Below are 22,256 nucleotides of genomic sequence, written 5' to 3' on the forward strand. Positions count from 1 at the left end.
ACCTTTAAGTCTGTTATTGAGTGACCAGAGAGGTTGACGTGTTCTCCTACTGGTTTTTGAATGTTATGATTCCTGATGTCAGATTTGTGTCCATTTATTCTTTTGCGTAGAGACTGTCCGGTTTGGCCAATGTACATGGCAGAGGGGCATTGCTGGCACATGATGGCATATATCATATTGGTGAAGGTGAATGAGCCCCTGATGGCGTGGCTGATGTGATTAGGTCCTATGGTGGTGTCACTTGAATAGATATGTGGACAGAGTTGGCATCGGGCTTTGTTGTAAGGATTGGTTCCTGGGTTAGTGTTTTTGTTGTGTGGTGTGTGATTGCTGGTGAGTATTTGCTTCAGGTTGGAGGACTGTCTGTGTTAATATTATTGTTTATTTTCATAAACATTTATACCATGGTAGCACCTTGAGGCTAACCAGGTTGGGCTACAGTGTGCGAGATATTGTGCAAAGAAATAGTAAATGACAGTTCCTGCCCCAAACTGCTTGCAGTCGGAAAGGATTTCCTGGGGACAATTCCATTAGCTCTGGTCGAGTTGCCCAGGACTGTGGGGAAAGCTTCTGTTGGAGCTGTGCTATGGCAGGCCGGGATGCTGGTGGCAATGCCGAGCGTTTGATCGGGCTGCTCCATGGCTTTGCCTGGTTTTGTAAAGCTAACCTCAGACAGCTTGGAGTTGGATATCAGCTAAGGTGAGTGCCAAAATGAAGGGAAGCTTCTCTGAGCTAGTGACAGATGTCTTGGGTCTGATTGGTCGAGCTAGAAGCTGAAGATTCAGAGGTGGAGGAAACCAGTGAACGTTGCTTTTCTGAACCTCAGAAAAAAAGCTTTATTTGAATTTGGGGTCAAGGCAGGGGGGCTCTTCTGTTACCCGGTAGAGCTCTGCAGAGCAGTCTCACCTTGCAAGGAATTTGGGGTGTCCTTCAGAGTGATACGGTGGTAACTGTTAACTAGAAGAACTCACTTCCCCTCCCCCCCCGTGGACCCAGTAGACATCAAAGATATCATTGACAAGGGCCAGTCTGAGGAAGGAAGGAAAGGTGGGCAGACAGACTAGGCCGACTCTGAATGCCTCCAGCTGGTGCCACATGGATCCATTGGGGCACAAAGCAGCCTTGGTAGAGTCTTTACAGGGGCCCAAACGCTCACCCGTTCTGCTCTGCCTTCCTAGCACTCTGAATGCCCTGTCCATTCTCTTCCACCCCTTCCCTCCATGGCTCTCCTCCCTCTCCCTCCCCTCTGATGCAGGGACAGGGAGAGGGAAGAGAGAGCTGCTCTATGTGGTCAGAAGGGGGTGCACTTTTGCTGCCCAGTCCTTCAGCACCCCTCCTCACCCCCACCCCCGGGAGCAATAGCAGCTCTGCTGCCAGGCCGTGCCGTGATCCAGTGGGAGGTGCCCATGTGCCACACCCAGCCCTGTGTTCCAAAGCGTGCCCCATTTTCACTGAGCCTGCGCTTGAACATTCCCTGTAAGGGGAGAAACTGAGATGTCCTGGCTTGTTATTTTTCAGATCTTCCTAGCAGTGGCTAATTTTGAGCAGAATGAAAGGGGTCAGCAGTTCTCTGTAATTTACAAGTGGAGCTACAGAACAGAGAAATTCTTCCCGTACCAGCGGATCGCCACGCACAGCGCTAGGGACTGGGAGGCCTTTGACATTGAGGGAGAGGCCTTCCTCGCGGTTGCCAACCACAGAGAAGGTACCTCGCCCTTATTCTTCCTGGCAGTGCTTGGTCCAGTGGTTTCCCCAGGAATTGAAATTAGGGAGGGTGTTTGAATTTACGGGGGGTGTCAGGACCAATGAGATATATAAAAGAGATATGAATAAACTAAATGTTTTGTTAGGATTATGCAAATTTAACATAAGGAAAATGCAAGTTACACGAAAACACATAACAGATCTAGATTTCTAAAAAAAAAAATAAAAAAATTGACTTTTGAAAAGTAAGCCATCATGGGATAAGAGGGCAGTCCTGTCATAGATCAGTAACTGGTTAAAAGATGGGAAACAAAGGGTAGGAATAAATTATCAGTTTTCAGAATGGAGAGAGATAAATAGTGGTATCCTTGAGGGGTCAGTACTAGGACCAGTACTGTTCAACATATTCATCTGGAAAAATGGGTAAACAGTGAGGTGGCAAAATTTGCAGATGATACAAAACTATTCAAGATAGTTAAGTCCCAGGCAAACTGCGACTAACCAAAAGGATTCACAAAACTGGGTGACTGGCCAACAAAAGCAAATTAAATTCAATGTGTAAATGCAAATGTATGCACATTGGAAAGCAATCTCAACTATACATACAAAATGATGGCATCTGAATTAGCTGTTAAAACTCATAAAAGAGATCTTGGAGTCATTGTGGATAGTTCTCTGAAACATCCACTCAATGTGCAACCAGCAGTCAAAAAAGCAAACAATGTGGGAATCATTAAGAAGGGATAGATAATAAGAACAGAAAATATCATATTGCTTCTAATAAATCCATGTGACGTGCACAACATTGATTAGTGTGTGCAGATCTGGTCACCCATCCTAAAAAATAATATGGAATTGGAAAAGTAAACAGAGATGGCAACTAAAATGATCAGGGTAATGAAACAGGAGGAGAAGATTAAAATGACTGGGAATTTTCAGCTTAGAAAGAAATGACTAATGGGGAATTATAGAGGTCATACAAATCTTGACTGGTGCAAAGAAAGTGAATGAGGAAATTTTATTAATCCTTAAGTAACAGAAGAACTAGCAGTCACCCAATGAAATTAATACAGCAGTTTAAAAAACAAAAGGAAGTACTTCTTCACACAATATAAAGTCAACCCAGAATCTTTGCCAGGGGATGCTGTGAAGACCAAAACTATAACAGGATTATAAAAAGAACTATAGAATTCCTGGAGAACAAATCATCTGGCTAATAGCCAGGATGGGAGGGATGCAACACCATGCTCTGAGTGTCCCTAGCCTGTTCCAGAAGACTGGAAATGGGCAACAGGGATGGTCACTTGATGACTTATCTGTTCTGTTCATTCCTCTAAAGCACTGGCCTAGACCACTGTTGTAAAACAGGGTACTGGGCTATATGGACCATTGGTCTGACCCACTATAACCATTCTATGTAAAATTAATTATAATATAAAAATGTTTTAGTACAGAAACTCCCACATAATGACCTCCCAAGATAGGAACAATGTGAGATAACAACCTGGCAAATAAATGCATTAAAAAATCTTGGCCATTAGGAAAAGTATTTATAATAAGTTTCCATTCCAGTCACAAATCTAGCATTCTGGAGCAATTGACTAAAATATAGTCCAACAACAAATGTTTACTTAACATGCCCCTCACTTTTCCCTCCACTGCACTCCACCACACACGTGTTGTCCTTTGTCAGTGGAGACTCAGAGTTCAGAGGTGCTTCGTGTGAGGGGACAAGAAGGCACTTTGCTTGTGCCTCCACTGCTCACTGTTCGCTCTGGCCACGTTGTTCATTGTGCCACCGTTCACTCCACTTCTGTTGCCAATGGCCCTGGGCAGTCACCTCTGCTGCACCTGCCACTGTGACCTCTGCGAGTTGGTCTCTGTTGAGTTCCACCAGCTCTCAGTTTATCAGTCTGAGCTCTCATGGCGGAACATCGTCGCTGCTGCAGTTCAGTCTGTGAGTCTCTTACACAAAAACACTGTACCCACAGGAACACTGTCCCCACAACAGGACTAAGCACTTAGACCTGATTGGCACTGATTTCAGCTGCAGTGGTCACTTAACAGAACAAAAGACTATCTATGGAGCCTAATCATCTCTGTCTTTAAACAGTGGAGAGGGACAGGTCCCCACCCTCTCTCTTGATGCCTATTGCAATGGATTCAATGGATGGGCTGCATTATGTGGCTCCTCAGAAGAGTTTTAAAAAACAGTACTTCTCCTGGGGAGCAGTGAAAACACACTTGATTTCCCAATGGGTTAAAGTAATCTCTGAAATTACATTTCCTCTTACACAGTCTGCATCTCCCGTAATAGCTTGCTAGGCTTTATACTGCACTTTTCATCAGTAGGTCTCAAAATGCTTTACAAAGGAAGTTGGTATCATTCTCCCCATTTTAAGGGTGGGGAAACCAAGGCCCAGAGAAGTGATCTCCCTTGTTTGGTTTTGGCAGAGCCAGGAATAGAAGTCAGTTCTTCCACTGAGTGCTGTAGCCCCCATTCTATGCCCTGTGTCTGACCACCAGGCAAGGACCGGTGGGGCCCTAAAATGAAAGCGCTGTAGTAAGAGACACCTGCCAGGTGAGAGAGAGCCCCACAATCCCAAAGTCTACAGGCTCTGTGGGCTGCAAGAGTAAAGACAGCAGTTGCCTATGGAAAACCTAGAGCTAGCAAATATGGGAGGGTGAATCTGAACGATGGATCCCGTGTTTGTAATGGGGAATCAGGGACGTTGAGGACTTGAAGGAGACCTTGGGAGCCATTCATTTCCAGGGAAAGCCTCTGTTTCCCAGCCGGACTCCTCAAGACCTCACATCATGGTCGTGATGTGAGGGAGGTGCAGGGTCTGGTAGTTAGGGTGTTAGACTGAGCTGTGGGAAATGTGGGGTCAGTTCCCTGCTGTCACAGACTGCCTTTTGGACTTTGGGCAAGTCATTTAGCCTCTCTGGGCCTCAGTTTCCCCACCTGTAAGGTGAGCATAACAGCCCTGCCCTACATATGTTAACTACTAGGAAGTGCTCAGGTGCTGTGATAATGGGAGCAGATAATTACCATAGGTAGACTCCAGCTGTCAATCATTCTCCTCCCCCGGGGAATGTCTCTAGGTATAATGCCTGTACACCCTTTCGCTCCTCAGAATGGGGGTTCCATGGGACTTGTGTGCCCAGACTTTGTGCTGGCTGTGCATGGGATGAACATCATTATTTACATATTATTTCCCCAAAGTGTTCATGTTCCTGTCACATCATCTCTTCTCCCTTGGCCTCTGAGAGCAGCCTGGTCTTTCCCCATGTGTCAGCCGCGTCTCCAGATGTCATCAGCTAAGGGCTAGTTTTCTCAAGCACTGGGCATGTTTGATACCGTGAGGTGCTGACCGCCAGCAAGCACTTAAACACGTGCTTACCTTTAAACTTCAATGGGACTGTGCCTGGGACTTGGCTTCAGTGACACTCCTCACAAATTTCAAGCCCCGCTGGACTGAGTCCCAAATGCTCAGCACCTTGCAGGATTGAGCACTGATGGTCTTCAGCTCCCACTGACTGCTAGCCTGTGTCCATACTAACAGGATGCAGGAGTTTGGACACATTCCACATGCTGAGGCTAGCCACAGAGTTGCAGTGCGCTGCCACCCAGAGGGGAATGTTAGTATAAAACCACAACACATCTAAATTATTTAACACAAAAGGGCTGCAAGTAATACAGTATCTCCTCGCTTAACGTTGTAATTATGTTCCTGAAAAATGTGACTTTAAGCAAAACAATGTTAAGCAAATCCAATTTCTCCCTAAGAATTAATGTTTTTAAGGTCAGGCTTGACAAAGTGCTGGCTTGGATGAATTATATGGTGATGGTCCTGCTTTGAGCAGGGGTTGGACTAGATGACCTCCTGAAGTCCCTTCCACCCTGATATTCTATGATTCTCTGATAAATTGGAGGGGTTAGGTTCCAGGGAAATTTTTTTCACCAGACAAAACTCTTATATATACACACACAGTATAAGTTTTAAACAAACAATTTAATACTGTACACAGCAATGATGATTGTGAAGCTTGGTTGAGGGGGTGGAGTCAGAGGGTGGGATATTTCCCAGGGAATGCCTTACTGCTGAATGATGAACTAGCACTCGGCTGAGCCCTCAAGGGTTAACCCGTTGTTAATGTAGCCTCACACTCTACAAGGCAGCACAAATGGAGGGAGGGGAGACAGCATGGCAGACAGAGACAGAGAAACTTGCCCTGTGTGTGAGAGAGAGAGAGAGAGATGCGCATTGTCCTTTTAAGTATGCTGACCCCACTCTAAGTACACTGCCTTTTTAAGTAGATCAGCAAGTTGAGACAGCAGCTGCTGCCAGTAAGCTCCCTCCATCCTGAGCCCTGTTGTGTCCCCCCCCCCGTTCTATGGAGATGGGGCAAAGGGGGGGCGGGGGAAGGGGGACACCCTGACATTAGCCCCCCCACTCACCCTCCAGCAAGCAGGAGGCTCCCAGGAGCAGCTACAAGGCAGAGGGCAGGAGCAGCACATTGCAATGGGGGGAGGGACAGCTGAACTGCTGGCAATTGATAGCCTGCTGGGCGGCTGCAGAACAGGGAACTTAGGGGAGTGGGGAGCTGACAGCTGGTCTGCTGGTCCACCCTGGTTCCAAGCCCCCACTAGCCAGCTGCAACGAGCTGTTCTTTCTGCAAGCAGTGGACAAAGCAGGCGGCTGCCAAACAACATTATAAGGGAGCATTGCACAACTTTAAACGAGCACATTCTCTAATTGATCAGCAACGTAACAATGAAACAGTGTTAACCAGGACGACTTTAAGTGAGGAGTTACTGTACTCAGAGGTTTGGCAAAGGTTTTGCATGTAAAGCAAAACGAGTGACTAGCCACTTGGTTACTGAGTTTCATGAAAATAGCTGAATCTGTCTGAAAAGCACATTGTTCTATTACTAGCGGCACAACCACAAAGAAAAGAGCAGGGTTTGTTAAAGGATTAGGGTGGTGTGAGGAAGTGGTTAATAAATTCATAGGCTGGAAGGCCAAAAGGAACTGTTAGACCATATAGTCCAGTACACCATAGCCCAGAGGCTTGCTCTTAGTGATTTCTGCATCCAGCCCATATCTTGTGGTTGAGCTAGAGCATATCATAGAATCATAGTATCAGAGGGGTAGCCGTGTTAGTCTGGATCTATGAAAGCAGCAAAGAGTCCTGTAGCACCTTATAAACTAACAGACGTATTGGAGCATGAGCATCTGACAAAGTGGGTATTCACCCACAAAAGCTCATGCTCCAATACATCTGTTAGTTTTTAAGGTGCCACAGGACTCTCTGCTGCTTTCATAGATTCATAGATTATCAGCGTTGAAAGGGACCTCAGAAGGTCATCTAATCCAACCCCCTGCTCAAAGCAGGGCCAAATCCCAAAATGGCTCCCCTCAAGGATTGAACTCACAACCCTGGGTTTAGCAGGCCAATGCTCAAACCACTGAGCTATCCCTCCCCCCATATTATTAGAAAGGCCTCCAGTCTTGATTTAAAATCTGATTTCCCCCTGAGACATGATCATGTCCATAACTGAAATCTCCTTGACATCTTTTTCTTGTATATCCGTCACTCTCTCTTTTTATGCTTCTGTAGTAAATAACCGGTACAGCCAACAACTCCAAAATGAGTGATAAAAAATGCGGGTTTAAACTGATGTGCCTGAGAAGGTGTGAATCACTGCACTGCTGCAAATATAAAGTGGAAAGATTTATTTCAGCCTTCAGCCAAGGAATGGAAAGGAGACTCAAAGAGCTTGGCTTGTTTAGCCTAACCAAAAGAAGGTTGATGGGGGATATGATTGCTCTTTATAAATATAACAGAGGGATAAATATTAGGGAGGGAGAGGAATTGTTTAAGCTTAGTACCAACGTGGACACAAGAACAAATGGATATAAACTGGACACTAGGAAGTTTAGACTTGAAATTAGACGAAGGTTTCTAACCATTAGAGGAGTGAAGTTCTGGAACAGTCTTCTAAGGGGAGTAGGGGGGGCAAAAGACATATCTGGCTTTAAGACTAAGCTTGATAAGTTTACGGAGGGGATGGTATGATGGGATAGCCTAATTTTGGCAATTAATTTGGAAATTGACCTTTGATTATCAGCAGGTAAGTAATCCCAGGGGTTTGTGATGGAATGGAATCTGAGTTACTACAGAGAATTCTTTCCTGGGCATCTGGCTGGTGAGTCTTGCCCACATGCTCAGGATTTAACTGATCACCATATTTGGAGTTGGGAAGGAATTTTCCTCCAGAGCAGATTGGCAGAGGCCTTGGAGGTTTTTTGCCTTCATCTGCAGCATGGGACACGGGTCACTTGCTGGAGGATTCTCTGCAGCTTGAGGTCTTCAAACCACAATTTGAGCACTTCAATAACTCAGATATAGGTCAGGGGTTTGTTACAGGAGTGTGTGGGTGAGATTCTGTGGCCTGCATTGTGCAGGAGGTCAGACTAGATGATCATAATGGTCCCTTCTGACCTGAAAGTCTATGAATCTATGAGTCAAACATCCAACCATCCTGTGTGACCAGCTGTGCAATAATTAGGCACAGAACCACAAGAAAAAGGAATCGGAGATATTGACTGGCCTATGAAAACTATCAGCCCTGTACTTGTAGGGGCCCTCCACTACCCACGTACTTGTAAGAAAAGAAAATTCAGGAAAGAGACTTGTTTTAGCTCAATGACAGTATGAAAATCAAAAGGATCAACTTGTATTTTCTATTATAATAGATCATATGATACAACATAAAGTCATTTCAAAAGTTAAAACTGAAAATGTTTCATTATGAAAATGCTGAGACAAACCACTGGGATTGCTGGAACTGTTTTCCCTCTGTCTCTGAAATGTTGGTGAAATCGACATGATTTTGTGACGTGTTTAGATTTTGATGGAACTGCATGTGCGATGAAACACTGTTAGGCTATATTTTTTCAGACCAGCTCTAGTCCTTACGCATGCATTAGTAAGCACTAGGCTGTGTCCTAGAGGCAGGCTGGAGTGACTCACACGTTCACCAGGAGACCCTGGGGGTGCGAGCTGAAAGGCAGGGCTGCCCAGATGATTCAGGGGATCTGGGGTCTTCGAATTGCCACGAAGACCGGGTCCCAGGGTGGAAGGACTCCTCACTGCGGGTCTTCGGGGCACTTTGGCGGTGAGTCCCGGAGCGGAAGGACCCCCCGCAGCCGAATTGCCACCGAAGATAAGGAGTGGAAGAAGCTCCAGAGGCCCTGGGCCTCGCAAGAGTTTTCTGGGGCCCCCAGAGTGAGTGAAGGACCCAGCTCCAGGAGCACCGAAAAACTCTCATGGGGGTTCCTGTGGGGCCTGGGGCAAATTGCCCCACTTGCCCCCTCCCACCCCAGGCGGTCCTGCTGAAAGGCGCGGGCTAACTCCACGGAGGAGAGATGAAATGGAAGTCCAAAAATCAGGCCACCCAGGATGTTCCTTTGGGAAGTGAGGAGGATGGAAGGGAGGGTAGAGAGCTCTATTCTCAAGTGTTTTGCTGGGAAAGGGAAAGCTGGCAATGCAGCCAGTGTTAGTGTTTGGGCCAAACAGCATTTCTCCATTGTGCACAGCTGTGTGTCACCTCCAATGCCTGGTCACAGCATTAGCACCTCTCACTTTTTCTCCTGCGCGGTGGGCTTTGGAACGGGATTTGGTATTTGGGAATGAAGTTCTCTTGCTTTTGCATGGGGCTAGTGCCATGGCTGCAGCCCAGAGGCACTTAGCACAGCTGAATCCAAAGGTCACTTTCAGCAAACTTTGCATCAGGATGGGGCTTGTCCAGCCCCTGGCATGACTCAGAGCAGACTCAGGGCTGCTCTGTGTTATGTCTATCTGCCCTCAGCCCTGAGGAGTTATTCAGTCAGTTAAGGAGTGCCATGGCATAGGGATAGCTTGGCATGAGCTGCACGACGGTCTAGCTGCGCCAAGTACATGACTAGGGTCTCAGATGGTGGATAGCCCTTCCCACAGCTCACGCTGCCGGGCTGCATTCTATTTTCAGTGCACTAGCTCAAGGAGAACTAGCAGAGTATGTCTCTGCGAGCTGGAAATCACACCCCAGCCCAAAGTGTAGCCACACCCTTAGATGTGAGAGCTGGTAAAGCCCATTGGGGGGGGGGAGGTGTGAGAGAGAGAGAGAACAGGCAGGGTTACACTGTAGTAACTGATTGCCTTTCTGTTGATCCATCCTGGGCAATCTTTCCTCAGGTCTCTCGGAAGCAGCAAGACTGGTCCAGTCTCACCCAGCAGTTATCCAGGGCGAATGGCACATCCCCAGCTGCCTGGAGTAGCTAGGACATTCCCTTTGAAGTGCAACATTTCAGTGGTGCCCACACACCAAACTCTGTAGCTGCACCCCTACTGAGCTGCAGAGGGCTCAAGGCACTGTTAGAATTGCCCCCACATGTCCAGGAGAGGTTTCCACTTAGGTATTACTCTTCGCTGGCCTTGCTGGGTTAACGCTGCCATTGGCTGAGGGGAACTGAATTGGTAACATCTACTCGTTTACTTCTTGGGAAGAAATTAGTCCCCAAGGGACAGACAGCTTAGTTGCTTTCCCTCATTTGTATATTTCCTCTGATCTGTCCTGTTTCTGTCTCATTTCTTTTGATCACCAGACTGCATTCCGTTTGCTAATGCCCTCTTCTTTTTCTGTCATTCCCAGGGGATAATCATAACATCAATAGTGTCATATATCGGTGGAACCCCAGGACTGGACTTTTCGAGGCTAACCAGACCATTCCTACCTCTGGAGCCTATGACTGGGAATTTTTTACTGTTGGACCTTACTCTTTCCTGGTCGTGGCCAACACATTTAATGGCACATCTACGAAGATTGACTCCCACATCTATATCTGGCTTGGTGGCTCGTTTCAGCTCTTCCAGTCAATCCTGGTAAAAAGTTGATATTAGTCAGATTTGACTTCCCTTTCACACTGAGTAGCTCCCAGCTAAGTGAGGCCAGCCGGATCTGGCTTCAGGAGGAAGTGCATGGCTCACGGGAGGCCAGTGGGATCTGGCTTTAGGAGGAGGTGCGGTTCATGCAGGCCAGTGGGATCTGGCTCTAGGAGGAGGTGCATCTTTTGGGGCCAGTGGGATCTGACAGTAGGAGGAGGCACAGTTGTTGGGACCAGTGGGATCTGGCTGTAGGAGGAGGCACGGCTCCTGGGGCCAGTGGGATCTGGTTGTAGGAGGGGGTGCGGTTGCTGAGGCCAGTGGAATCTGGCTGAAGGAGGATGCGCGGTTGCTGGGGCCAGTCAGATCTGGCTGTAGGAGGAGGCACGGCTCCTGGGGCCAGTGAGATCTGGCTGTAGGAGGAGGCATAGCTCCTGGAGCTAGTGGGATCTGGCTGTAGGAAAAAAACTGGTTACTGGGGCCAGTGGGATCTGGCTGTAGGAGGAGGCGCGGCTTCTGGGGCCAGTGGGATCTGGCTGTAAGAGGAGACATTTTTGCTGGGGACAGTGGGATCTGGCTGTAGCAGGAGGTGTTTTTGTTGGGACCAGTGGGATCTGGCTGTAGGAGGAGACGCGGTTGCTGGGGCCAGTGGGATCTGGCTGTAGGAGGAGGAGTGGTTGCTGGGGCCAGTGAAATCTGGCTGTGGGAGGAGACCCGGTTGCTGGGGCCGGTGAAATCTGGCTGTGGGAGGAGACCTGGTTGCTGGGGCCAGTGGGATCTGGCTGTAGGAGGAGGCACGGTTGCTGCCGCCAGTGGGATCTGGCTGTAGGAGGAGACACAGTTGCTGAGGCCAGTGGGATCTGGTTGTAGGAAGAGGCACGGTTCCTGGGGCCAGTGGGATCTGGCTGTAGGAGGAAGTACGGCTCCTGTGGCCAGTGGGATCTGGCTGTAGGAGGATGTGCGGTTGCTGGGGCCAGTGGGATCTGGTTGTAGGAGGAGGCGCGGTTGCTGGGGCCAGTGGGATCTGGCTGTAGGAGGAGACACAGTTGCTGAGGCCAGTGGGATCTGGTTGTAGGAAGAGGCACGGTTCCTGGGGCCAGTGGGATCTGGCTGTAGGAGGAAGTACGGCTCCTGTGGCCAGTGGGATCTGGCTGTAAGGAGGAGGTGCGGCTTGTGGGTGCACATGGGATCATGGCTGTAGAGAAGGTGCGGTTGCGGGGCCAGTGAGATCTGGCTGTAGGAGAGGTGCGCGGTCTTGCTGGGCCAGTGGAGATCTGGGTGTAGGAGATGGTGCGGTTGCTGGGCCAGTTGGATCGGTGTAGGAGGAGTGTGCGGTTGCGGGGCCAGTAGGGATACTGGCTGTCAGGAGGAAGGTGCGGTTGGGGGCCAGTGGGATCTGGTGTAGAGAGTGCGGGAATGGATCGGCTGAGGGTCATGCATCTCCTGGGGACAGACCAAGAGCCTCTTCTGTTTTGTGCGATGACTGGCGAAAGAGCGATGAGCGTGCTCGAGAGTGCCCCGTTTATTATCCTGAACTTCAGAAGTCCTTTCATGCCCACCAAAGACATCAATCAAGCATATAAGTAATTCAGTGCTTCTTCCTTCTAACAAACCTTATACCTTCCCTGGTTTGTCTCCCTGTCTTTTGCTACCTTGAGTTAATACCGAAGTCTTGTCTCCTGCTCCCCATCCTACCGAACTGTTGTCGGCTCACCTCTCTGCCCCTTCCTTATTCATACACACCTCTGCCTCTCAGCCTGGGGTGTTCCAGCCGTTAGGCCAAGCCAGGACCTGAACATCGATGGTGAATCTCAAGCCCCTGAAGTTATGAGAGTTTGAACATCTGACTTAGTCACCTCTCCCGTTGATGGAGCTCTCTGTTAAGTTGCTGGGTTTCTTCTATCTCAGGAGCTGCCTTCCACAGCAAGACCACAGAACACCGATAGTTGACCAGCTCCTGAAGCTTCATCTGCCAACCCAGTCCACTCGTTTTGAAAAGCATAGTTCCAGTGCTCGGGTGGTTCTCCTCACCCAGTTGAGCTGCAGCGCTGTAGCTCTCGCAAGGGTGACTGCCAGGACACAGCTACCAGGGCTAGCTGAGCTAGAGTAAAGTCTGCCTACTGCTATAATAGCCTGTAGTTCCTTAAATTGCACAGTGCCATAAGGTGCCAGAAAAAAAGACTTCACCTAAGGTACCTGCTTATCCTTCTGAGTTAACCTATCTGCCCTCTGAGTTGGACCAAGCACAGGGCAGGTTCAGTTCATCCAGGGGTTCCATTTCAATAACAAGATCCGACATTGGGGTGCATAACCTGGCTCGTGCCCACCACCAGTGACCTGGGACACTTACATACCACCCTCTGGCGCCTCTAGGAGGCAATACTATTCCCTGTCTCCAAGCACGGAGTTGAGTGTAGCGAAAGTCTTTTAATAAAAGAGGAATCAATGTGACATCCATTGGAAAACCACAACAAGTTATAACACTCAGACCAATACCACCTACCGCACCATAAGTACTTTTGGCAATGTCCTTTTCCCCTAGGTTATAGGGTCTTGATACTCCAACAGTCCCAAACTGTCACACCAAAGTCTCTGCATACTGCAACAACCAGCATTCAAAGTCTATCTGTAGAGGTCCTCCCCCCAGCATGGGTGAAAGGGCACCTTAATCTGATCGGGCAACTGCCCTGCCTCTCGTAGGGATTCTGCTTCCAGCCTTCTCGCACGAACTGGCTCCCTACCACGCTCCTCCAACTGTGCTACCTCGGGCGCCAGTCTCAAAACTGTCGCTGCTACCACTGCCTCGTGAGCTGCTCCGTCTTGTCTCCAGCAAAACTGCTTGGCTCCGCTCGCTCTGTGGGCTGCTCCACACACGCCCATCCAGCTACTTTCCGCTGCCGAGCCGCTCATGACCACCGTCTGTGACGCCGCTCCCATAAATCTGTCCACTCACCACGCTCTGGTTCCACAGTATAGCTTCAGGCTCCCCACTATTAGCACAGCACTCAGTGTCACCAGCTCAGTAATTTTCAGCTCTTTTGTGATTCAGCTCTTAGTGATCTAAGCATAGTAGGGGATAGCCCAGTGCTATTGCACCATTACCCAAAGTGATTCAGCTCAGCAAACCTGTCTAGAAGTCTTAAGGGAATAAAAAATCAACTCTGACATTCCACAGTGGAGAGAGGAGGAGGTGCAACTGATGCTTCTAGCTCCACAAGGAGCCTGCAGACCAGGCACAAATACTGTCCCAACCTCTCTCCCTTCACAGGGTTTTGGAACCCATGTCCTTTCTAGCAAGTACCACCAACTGAGGTTGAGTCATTCTGTCACACAAGCAGTCCCCAGCTTCGGCAGTCTGGGATGGGTTAGGCGTGCCTATGCAAATATTTGAGATTTTGCATTCCAGACATTCTTTCCACACTTCCCATACTTCACCACCAGATGTCAGGGTACAGCTCATCCTGACTCTGCTTACATGAGTAAACAACTGGCTGAAATCAGCAAATCACTCGCCTGGTGGCATTGCCACACCCCTGCACAAGGCTTCTTGGAAGGTTCATTATTTATACAGTTTTGCCTTCCCTCCCTTCTGGGTGACTTTTAAATCCACAATGACGGTGCTGAGGTTTCAGTCCCTGGAGGCCAGGGAAACGAGTGTTCTGAGAGGAAATCAGGGCTTGCTGGAACACTTTGCTCTGGGAAAGAGCCACTGGAGGATTCAGAAAGCTGCCGCTTTCTGCTAGTTACCAGCAGCAGGACTTGCTTCAGGCCATAACAGCCATTTCCTGTGTGGAAGTTGCTTTTGGCAGGGCACGATTGCCCTCTTGGGGTATGCGCTCTCTTTCATAGAGGAGTATTTAACAAGCTCCAGGTTGCAACCAGTGAAATGTGGCAGATACATTCCCACAAGTCAGAGATGCATTTCAGTCCTATTTCTGCTCCATGTCTGGAGAGCTTGGTTTCTTTTTAATGGGAAATTGCAAACTTCCCATTTGATTTTTAAATTTACCCTTAAGATTTGTGAAAATCCCTATCCTCCCTAAAGGAACAGAAAGTTCAGAACTGGAGCTAAGCAAACTATGGCCTCAAAATCATATTGCCTGGAAATTGATCTTCCTAAGCGTGTCGTTCTAACAGGTAGGGCTTCCTGTCTGTTTCATGTTGGGGGAAGGTTGTCACCCAGAGACTGTGCTAGTGTGGGGGAGGAGAACCTGTGTCCCAAAACCCTGTCCTGAAGCTGCCAAAATCTCTTCTCTTTCACAGCTTTGCTCAGATTATTTAGTGACAATTGTAGCCTCTGGATCACCAACTCTGAAATAGCGTGTACAACAACTGTTCCTGATACATGTATAATAGCATCACAGTGTGAAGCTGCTGGGGATGAGAGGTGATGCATTGTACAATGCTTTGGTCCTCCCATCAACACCATGCAGTTTCTCAAGCCTTAAAGTTCTGCATGCACTGGAAAGAGACTTAGCACATGCTCGAAGTAAAGCATGTGCTTAAATGCTCTGCTGAAATGTGGCCTAAAATGGGTATATGCACGCCTGTGTAATAGGTTTGAGACCTCCATTAAAAATTATTCATTGAATCATGGAAATGTCGGGCTGGAAGGGACCTCAAGAAGTCACCAAGTCCAGTCCCCTGTATTGTCACAGGACCAGCTAAACTTAGACCAGTCCTCACAGGTGTTTGTCCAACCTGTTCTTAAAAACCTCCAAGGATGGAGATTCCACACCCTCTCTTGGAAGCATATTCCAGAGTTAACTATCCTTGTAATTAGGAAGTTTTTCCTAATATCTAAATATCTAGTTTCCTAAATTTCTAAATCTCTTGCTGGAGATTAAGCCCATTACTTCTTGTCCTACCTTCAGTGAACATGGAGAACAATTGATTGCCTTCCTCTTTATAACAACCCTTAACATATCTGAAGACTTTTATCCAGTACCCCCTGAGCTGTCTTTTCTCAAGACTAAACATGCCCGTTTTTTTTAACCATTCTTCATAGTCCAGTTTCCTTAACTTTTTATCATTTTTGTTGCTTTCCTTTGGACTCTCTCCAATTGTCCACATCTTTCCTAAGTGTGGCACCCAGAATAGGACACAGTATCCAGCTGGGCCTCACCAGCGACAAGCAGAGCAAGACAATTACCTCCTGGGTCCTACATATGACGCTCGTGCTAATACATCTCAGAATGATATTAGTCTTTTTTGCAACTGCATCCGTTGTTGACTCATATTCAATTTGGGATCCACTATCAACCCCTAGTCCTTTTCAGCAATACTACCACCTGGCCAGTTATTCCCCAGTTTGTAGTTGTGCATTTGATCTTTCCTTCTTAAGCAAAGTATTTTGCACTTGTCTTTATTGAATTCCATCTTGCTGATTTCAGACCAATTCTCCAATTTGGCAAGGTCATTTTGAATTTGAATCCTGTCCTGCAAAGTGCTTGCAACCCCTCCCAGCTCGATGTCATCAGCAGATTTTATAAGCACACTCTCCAGTCCATTATCTGAAGTATTAATGAAAATATTGACTAATACCAGATGCAGGACTGGCCCCTGCAGGACCCCACTAGGCACACCCTCCATAGCAAACCATTGATAACTATTCCTTGAGTATGGTCTTCCAACTAGTTGGGCACCCACCTTATAGTAATTTCATCTAGACACCTTTTCCTTGGTTTGTTTATGAGAGTGTTATATAGGACAGTGTGAAAAGCCTGACTATGATCTAAAGAGATGTTACCCATGTTCACTTCTTCATTTCATTCTAGACTTTTGGTGCTGCCGACTGGGAGGTCTTTCACATTGGAGACAGAATCTTCCTTGCTGTGGCTAATAGTCACAGTTATGACAGTGGAACCGTAATGCCGAACAACTACTATGCCATCAACTCCTCCATCTATGAGCTGAACATCACGGCACAGATGTTTGTCAAGTTTCAGGATCTTCTCACCTACAGGTACCAACTCTTTTTTCAGTGCAAAAACATCTGTACTGGGTCCCAGAGAGTTCCCAATTCAATGTCCTTTCCAGTGATCACAGAGTCAGATATTCATAGATTTTTCAGACCAGAAGAGACCGTGACCTCCTGCATAGCACAGGGCAGAGAATTTAATCCAGGGATTCACATAATATCTGCATCTGCCAGGAATTGCACTCACAGATGTAGTTTGACTGCTATAGTTGGGGGGGGGGGGGCAAAGCGCACTCATGTACAGGCACACACATGTGCATGCTGAAGCCAGTCCCCTTGGTTCACTGGCTCTTCCCGCTCCCCCCAGTTGTACCTGGGCTGCTGGTGCTGGGGGGGACAGGACGGCATAATGGGAGAGCCCCAGTTGCTGCTGGCAGCCACTCTGGCACCGGCTGTTGCAGCTATTTCCCAGCTCTACTGCTGCTGCGATTGCCTCCTTGGTGGGGCTGCTGCTGCCCAGGGAACGCCACATGCTGGGCTCCTGCTTCCCCTTGTCCATTCCCATATCCCCTTTTCTTCCTCATCCCCTCCATCTTCCTCTCCTCTTCTCTTCCCCCTGCCCCATTCGACTTTCCTTTCCCACTGTATCTTCTCACCAAACACCCCTTGCTCGGTCCCCTGCCCCCCATGGGCACTCATGGTTGTAGAGGAGTCAGATTGGCGCTAGGACCCAGGAAAAGCTGCTCACTCAATCCTGCTCCATCCCTTCTGGGAGCTGAAATGAGGGCAATGACAAAGCCTCTTCTCTCCCTGGCCCCCAGGCTGAGCAGAGCAAGCCCTGCAGGGCAGCTCAGCACCCACAGAAATATGGGGGAAGGAATGGCATGTGACCCCTATGCCTCCCCTCTGTTTGTGGGGACAGTGTCCCCAGAGGCCCCCCCAAACTACACCTATGATTACGCTCCTCGTCCCCTTGGGAAGCATGACAAGAGGTGTCACTACGTAGGAACGCCAGGGTCTATACCCTGACCTAGCTTAAATCAGTCGACTTCCATGGACTTCAGTAGCTGTACTGATTTACACCAGCTGAGGATCAGGCCTCAGATTTGGAAATTGAGGTATGTTCCCACTCAAGCAAAGGAGGGAGACTGATGACTGGGGCTGGTTGGGGTGCTCAGAAGAAGCAGAGTCCTGTGTCTGTTAATGAAGATTCCACCAACGTGTCTGTTCCCATCCTGTTCCAATGAACCACATTGTGCAAGAGGAGGACATAGTTGGCTACAGTGGTTATCTGATGTTTAGCAGTTGGGAGTGTAGGCCGAACAGCTATCTAGATATTTACTCTCTTTGAGTTCTACTAGCATAGTTCTGGGAGAAGGTGGTTAGAGGAACCTCCCCCGCCCCCACTTTGGGCCCAGTTTTCCCCTCCCCACACTGGATTTCAGTGGCAGCATTATACGTCCCCTTTGCACTATGTAACTGGCTGCCCAAGGTGCAAGGCAGAGGAGAACCAGGCCCAGTGTCCTTTGCAGAGCTCAGTTACAAAGTCCGTATCACCAGCAAAGCCAGACAAGAAAAAAGAAACACCCCTTCATTGTCTCTGTCCATTCCCTCGGCCCTCTGGGCCCAGTGGGGACCCACCGTACCCAGGGCCCATCCAGATACAGGCACTTCACTCTGCTCCACACATTTCTCTGTGCTGAGGTGGATCTTTCTGGCTGGGCTAGTGGGGAGGCCCAGATCCTTCTGCTGGCAGGGTGTGGGTAGATTTCAGAGTGCTGATCCTGCCAGAAGCTGTGGATCAGGCAGACTCAAGGCCTGGCGCTGGAGCTTTGTGTGTGCTGAGAGTGGGTACAGAAGGGAGTGTCAAGAGGCTCTTTGTTGCTCAACGGAAAGGAAGCTTCTCCCCATTTGGTCTGAGTGCAGACCCTAGGGGGATGGATACATCATAAAGCCTGGTTGGCAATGTCAGAGCCCTGGGCCAGGCAGGACTGCTCTCCCCTCAGCCAGCTGCTTCCACATCAGAGTCTCTGCAATAAACTGAGCCCAAACAAGCCTCCCTCATGAGTACTGCCAACCCTCTGCATTGGCGTAACACCTGCGAGCCACCTGCACCTTGGCAGGTCTTTAACTGAACTCCTCCTCCTGTGGGAAATCAGCCTTTCCAAGCCACCAGCACCGTGGCATAGGTGAGCTACTTGGCTATCATTTGTCAGCCTGCTCAGACGGGGTCCTAGCCCAACAGGACCTCAGCTGCTCAAAGAGAAGCATGCCTCTTTTGGCCAAGACCAAAGCGAGGACATGTGTTTCAGGCCCCCACCGTAGCTGGCTGTATCCCGTTCCTTCTCACAACCAGCAGCCGTTACGGAAAAGGCAAGAGGGTGAGTCCTTGGTGCTTTGGCCTGTGCATGAGCAGCATCCTACTCTGTTCCCCAGAGCAAAGCACTCAGGTCAACTTCTCTGGAGCTGTCTGCAGGACAGGTGAGGTGCCTCATGAAATCTCTGCCAGCCAATCCCACTGCGGGTGGAGCTTGGAGCATGGCAATAACAAATAGTGCCAGTCTGGCTGTTCTCAGCCACTGGTTTCGAGCCACTTGGCTAAGGGCTTTAGCCCTCTTTACAGGTAGGGAAATGGCAGCAGCAAGCTTAGTGGCTTGATAGTCCAGGCTGCCCAGCACCCACAGAAGTCAACGGGAGAGGAGGTTGCTCAGCACTTCTTAAAATCAGGCCCAATACCAAGCACTAGCAATGTCTGTTGTGTTCTACCCATGCCCTGTCCCAGGGATAATCAATGGGCAGCCTGCAGGCCAAATCCAGACCTCCAGCTGCTTTTGAATGGACCCCAAAATCTTGTTATTTATTTCTTATCATTATTGTTTACGGTGTGAAAAATGTTTCTCTGGAGTCCGGACCTTGACTGTACCTTGGCTGAGAAATGTGGAGCTTGACAAAAAATAACTAGCTATCCCATTCCCTCTCCACTGACCCATGCTGGGAATTAGCTGAATGGTAGCTGGTTCTGGAACATGATAGTCAGGAACTAAAATGTGAGGCTCAATTGTTGAAAAGTTTCTTTTCAAAATGTCTTATAACTGAAGACAGCTTGGGGAAAACCTGCCTCTACGTGGGAATAGCTGCATTCCCCTCAGACTGACATAATTTTTGTAAGTCACTTTTAAGAGAGGGGTGATCTTGCCTCTTCTGTATACAGCATATGGGCCCAGTTCTGCCCTGTATCAGTTCCTCTGAGTCCGGACACTCCAGTGCAATTTGACCATGCTGAAAGGAGGTAAGATGTTGTCACTCATTCAACTCTTAACCTCCTGTAGTGCTAGATATCACAGTACAGCCGCAGCAATGACCCTTACCGTCTGTGTTTGCCAGGCTTGGTGTATGATGGCCTTCACCTGGCCAGGGCTGACATGACTCTGTGACATGTATAACTCATGCCCACATATGGACCGACCACAGCTGGCTGTTACTGGAGGTCAGGCTTGCTATGGATGAAGTGCTTGTGGAAAGGGTTGAATTAGCAGCTATTTATCCACAAAACAGGTGCATTCTGGGCAGTGGTACAGGAAACTGTCCCACCAATGTGCCTTCACCCTGACCTGGGGAGACCATCCCTGTTTGAAGGAGGGTACTTTATATCCATCATCCCCTTCCACTGCTGCGGCCACTCCACACCAGTTGTGGTCATGGCCTCTCTCCCGGGGACACTAGGAACTGGACTGGAGCCACCAGCTCATCACAAAGCCCAAGGAATGGCTAGCAGATGGTAACAAGCTTTGTGTTTCTGTGCTGTCCTGGGCCGGATGCAGGCTGGTGTCCCAAAGGGACCTGGTGAGCCTCTCTAGGGATGGTCCTAATGACCCATCTGTGTGCTTGATCCCTATCACAGTGCTCTGGACTGGGAGTTCTTCTCAGTGGGAGAAGATTATTTTCTGGTGGTAGCAAACTCCTTTGACGGATTCACCTTCTCTGTGAACAGTATTATATACAGGTAATGATGCCCATGCAGCGTGGCCACATCTTAGAGCCACAGGCAGTTGGAGAGGGACTGTCAATTATCTGCAGTCAAGGCCCAGAGGAAATGCAGACAGAGACGGCTCAGAAGGCTGGAGTGATTCACTTCAACCTGTCACCCTGCTCTGCCTCCTCAGGATTTGGGCTGCTCTGCATGGGGACAGGTGGCCCAGAAGCAGAGCAAGCAGGAAATGTACAGGGGAAGTTATTCCACCCTTTCCTTCTACTCTCACTACCCGACTGCAGATCCATACCTCTGAATGGGCCCTAGTGCAAAGCAAGCATCTTTCTAACCCATGCAGAGCTGGGCCATTTCAGCCAAAAGCAGCAAAACAAGGCAATGGATCCGAAGGAGGAGACAGGGAGAGAAGAAGCAACACAGCACCTTCCACTGCTCTCTTGTGGCCAATAGATGTGTTGGGTTCAGTGCCCATGGGCAGTGATTAGAGGGGACCACGCAGAGGCCTTTCCCCTCAGGCTTTTCACAGTGGATGCAGAACTGGTAAAATGTACCCGAGTGAGCATCCTGCAGGCCTCTGTTGGGCTGGGGACCAGTGCTGTGTGGGCAGCAGCCCCGTGATTTCTGTGTGCTGCCCCACTGCAATCTGATCGGGAGGTGCCACCGCCAGGGTGTGAGCCTCCATGGCTGGGCTGTCCATTGACCTTTGCTGAGCCTGCCCACCTGCTCTCAGTGACCTGGGGTGGTGCTGACCCTGTCCACTAGGGTCTAGACTGAGGTCACCAAATCCATTTCCCATAGGCCACCCCACCCAGCCATCAGGTGATCATTCTAGGTCACTACTGGGTGACTTTTCAGCCACCAGCCTAGAGGGAAAAGGTTCAGGATCTCATGACCAGTCATCAGTGCCTCATCGTCTGTAGGGGGGCAGAGCTATGAAGCTATTCAGACTGGGAATGAATCCAGTGTCTGCTTCTTTACAAAACATCCCTGATGGGAGAGGCCTACTATAGCACCTAGCCTCAAGCAGTGGGATCTTCCTCTAATTCTGTTCCAGTCACAGCCCTTCCAGATAAGGAAGCTTGCAATGGAGTGATGGGGGCTGGGAGGGGCATTTCTCTATCTAGCCAATGTATCTTTGCGGGACAACATTTCTATCAGTTTGAACTAGCAAGGGTCTGTCTAGGCTGCAGTCAGAGGTGTGACTGCAGCACGCATGGACATACCTGAGCTAGCTTTGATCTAGGTAACTTGGCCCATTCTGCAGTGGCTTCACTGCTGCTGTTATTGGAGCTAGCTAGGTCAGAGCTAGCTTGGGTGCGTCTACACCTGCTGCAGTCCCACCGCTGACTGCAGTGTAGACAGCCCTTCAAAGTCTCTAGTGTGGGGATGTGCCCCTTGGAGATGCAAGCCCATGCTGTGGGTATTAACGCATATCCTCTGTGCTGCAGGTGGCAAGGGTATGAAGGCTTCGTAGCGGTTCATCGTCTTCCGACGTTTGGCTGTCGAGACTGGGAAGCGTTTCACACAACGGCGGGCTCCTACCTCATGTACTCGAGTGCCAGGGAACCACTCTCCAAGGTGCTGAAGCTGAAAACCGTCTGATCAGCTATTCAGTGATGTCTGTTTGCTGCCAGGAGCGGGGCAAACCCAGGTAAAGAAGCAACTTGTCTGGCTCTGCCCGGGCTAGTTATCCCCCTGCAGGAAATACGCCAA

The 22,256-nt window shown here is 49.1% G+C and overlaps 1 protein-coding gene across 1 annotated transcript in view; it reads left to right on the top strand.

Annotated features, from left to right (window-relative positions):
• Nucleotides 1–22,256, top strand: part of TSPEAR (thrombospondin type laminin G domain and EAR repeats) — an 87,399-nt gene extending 65,143 nt beyond the window's left edge. The window contains exons 8-12 of the mRNA XM_032772486.1: nucleotides 1,519–1,705; nucleotides 10,406–10,635; nucleotides 16,413–16,600; nucleotides 20,457–20,558; nucleotides 21,992–22,256. Of these exons, the coding sequence (XP_032628377.1) occupies nucleotides 1,519–1,705; nucleotides 10,406–10,635; nucleotides 16,413–16,600; nucleotides 20,457–20,558; nucleotides 21,992–22,145 (861 nt within the window). The 3' untranslated portion in view covers nucleotides 22,146–22,256. The remainder of the gene's footprint in view (nucleotides 1–1,518; nucleotides 1,706–10,405; nucleotides 10,636–16,412; nucleotides 16,601–20,456; nucleotides 20,559–21,991) is intronic.

Source organism: Chelonoidis abingdonii, chromosome 8, assembly GCF_003597395.2.
Source record: "Chelonoidis abingdonii isolate Lonesome George chromosome 8, CheloAbing_2.0, whole genome shotgun sequence".
NCBI lineage: Eukaryota > Metazoa > Chordata > Testudines > Testudinidae > Chelonoidis > Chelonoidis abingdonii.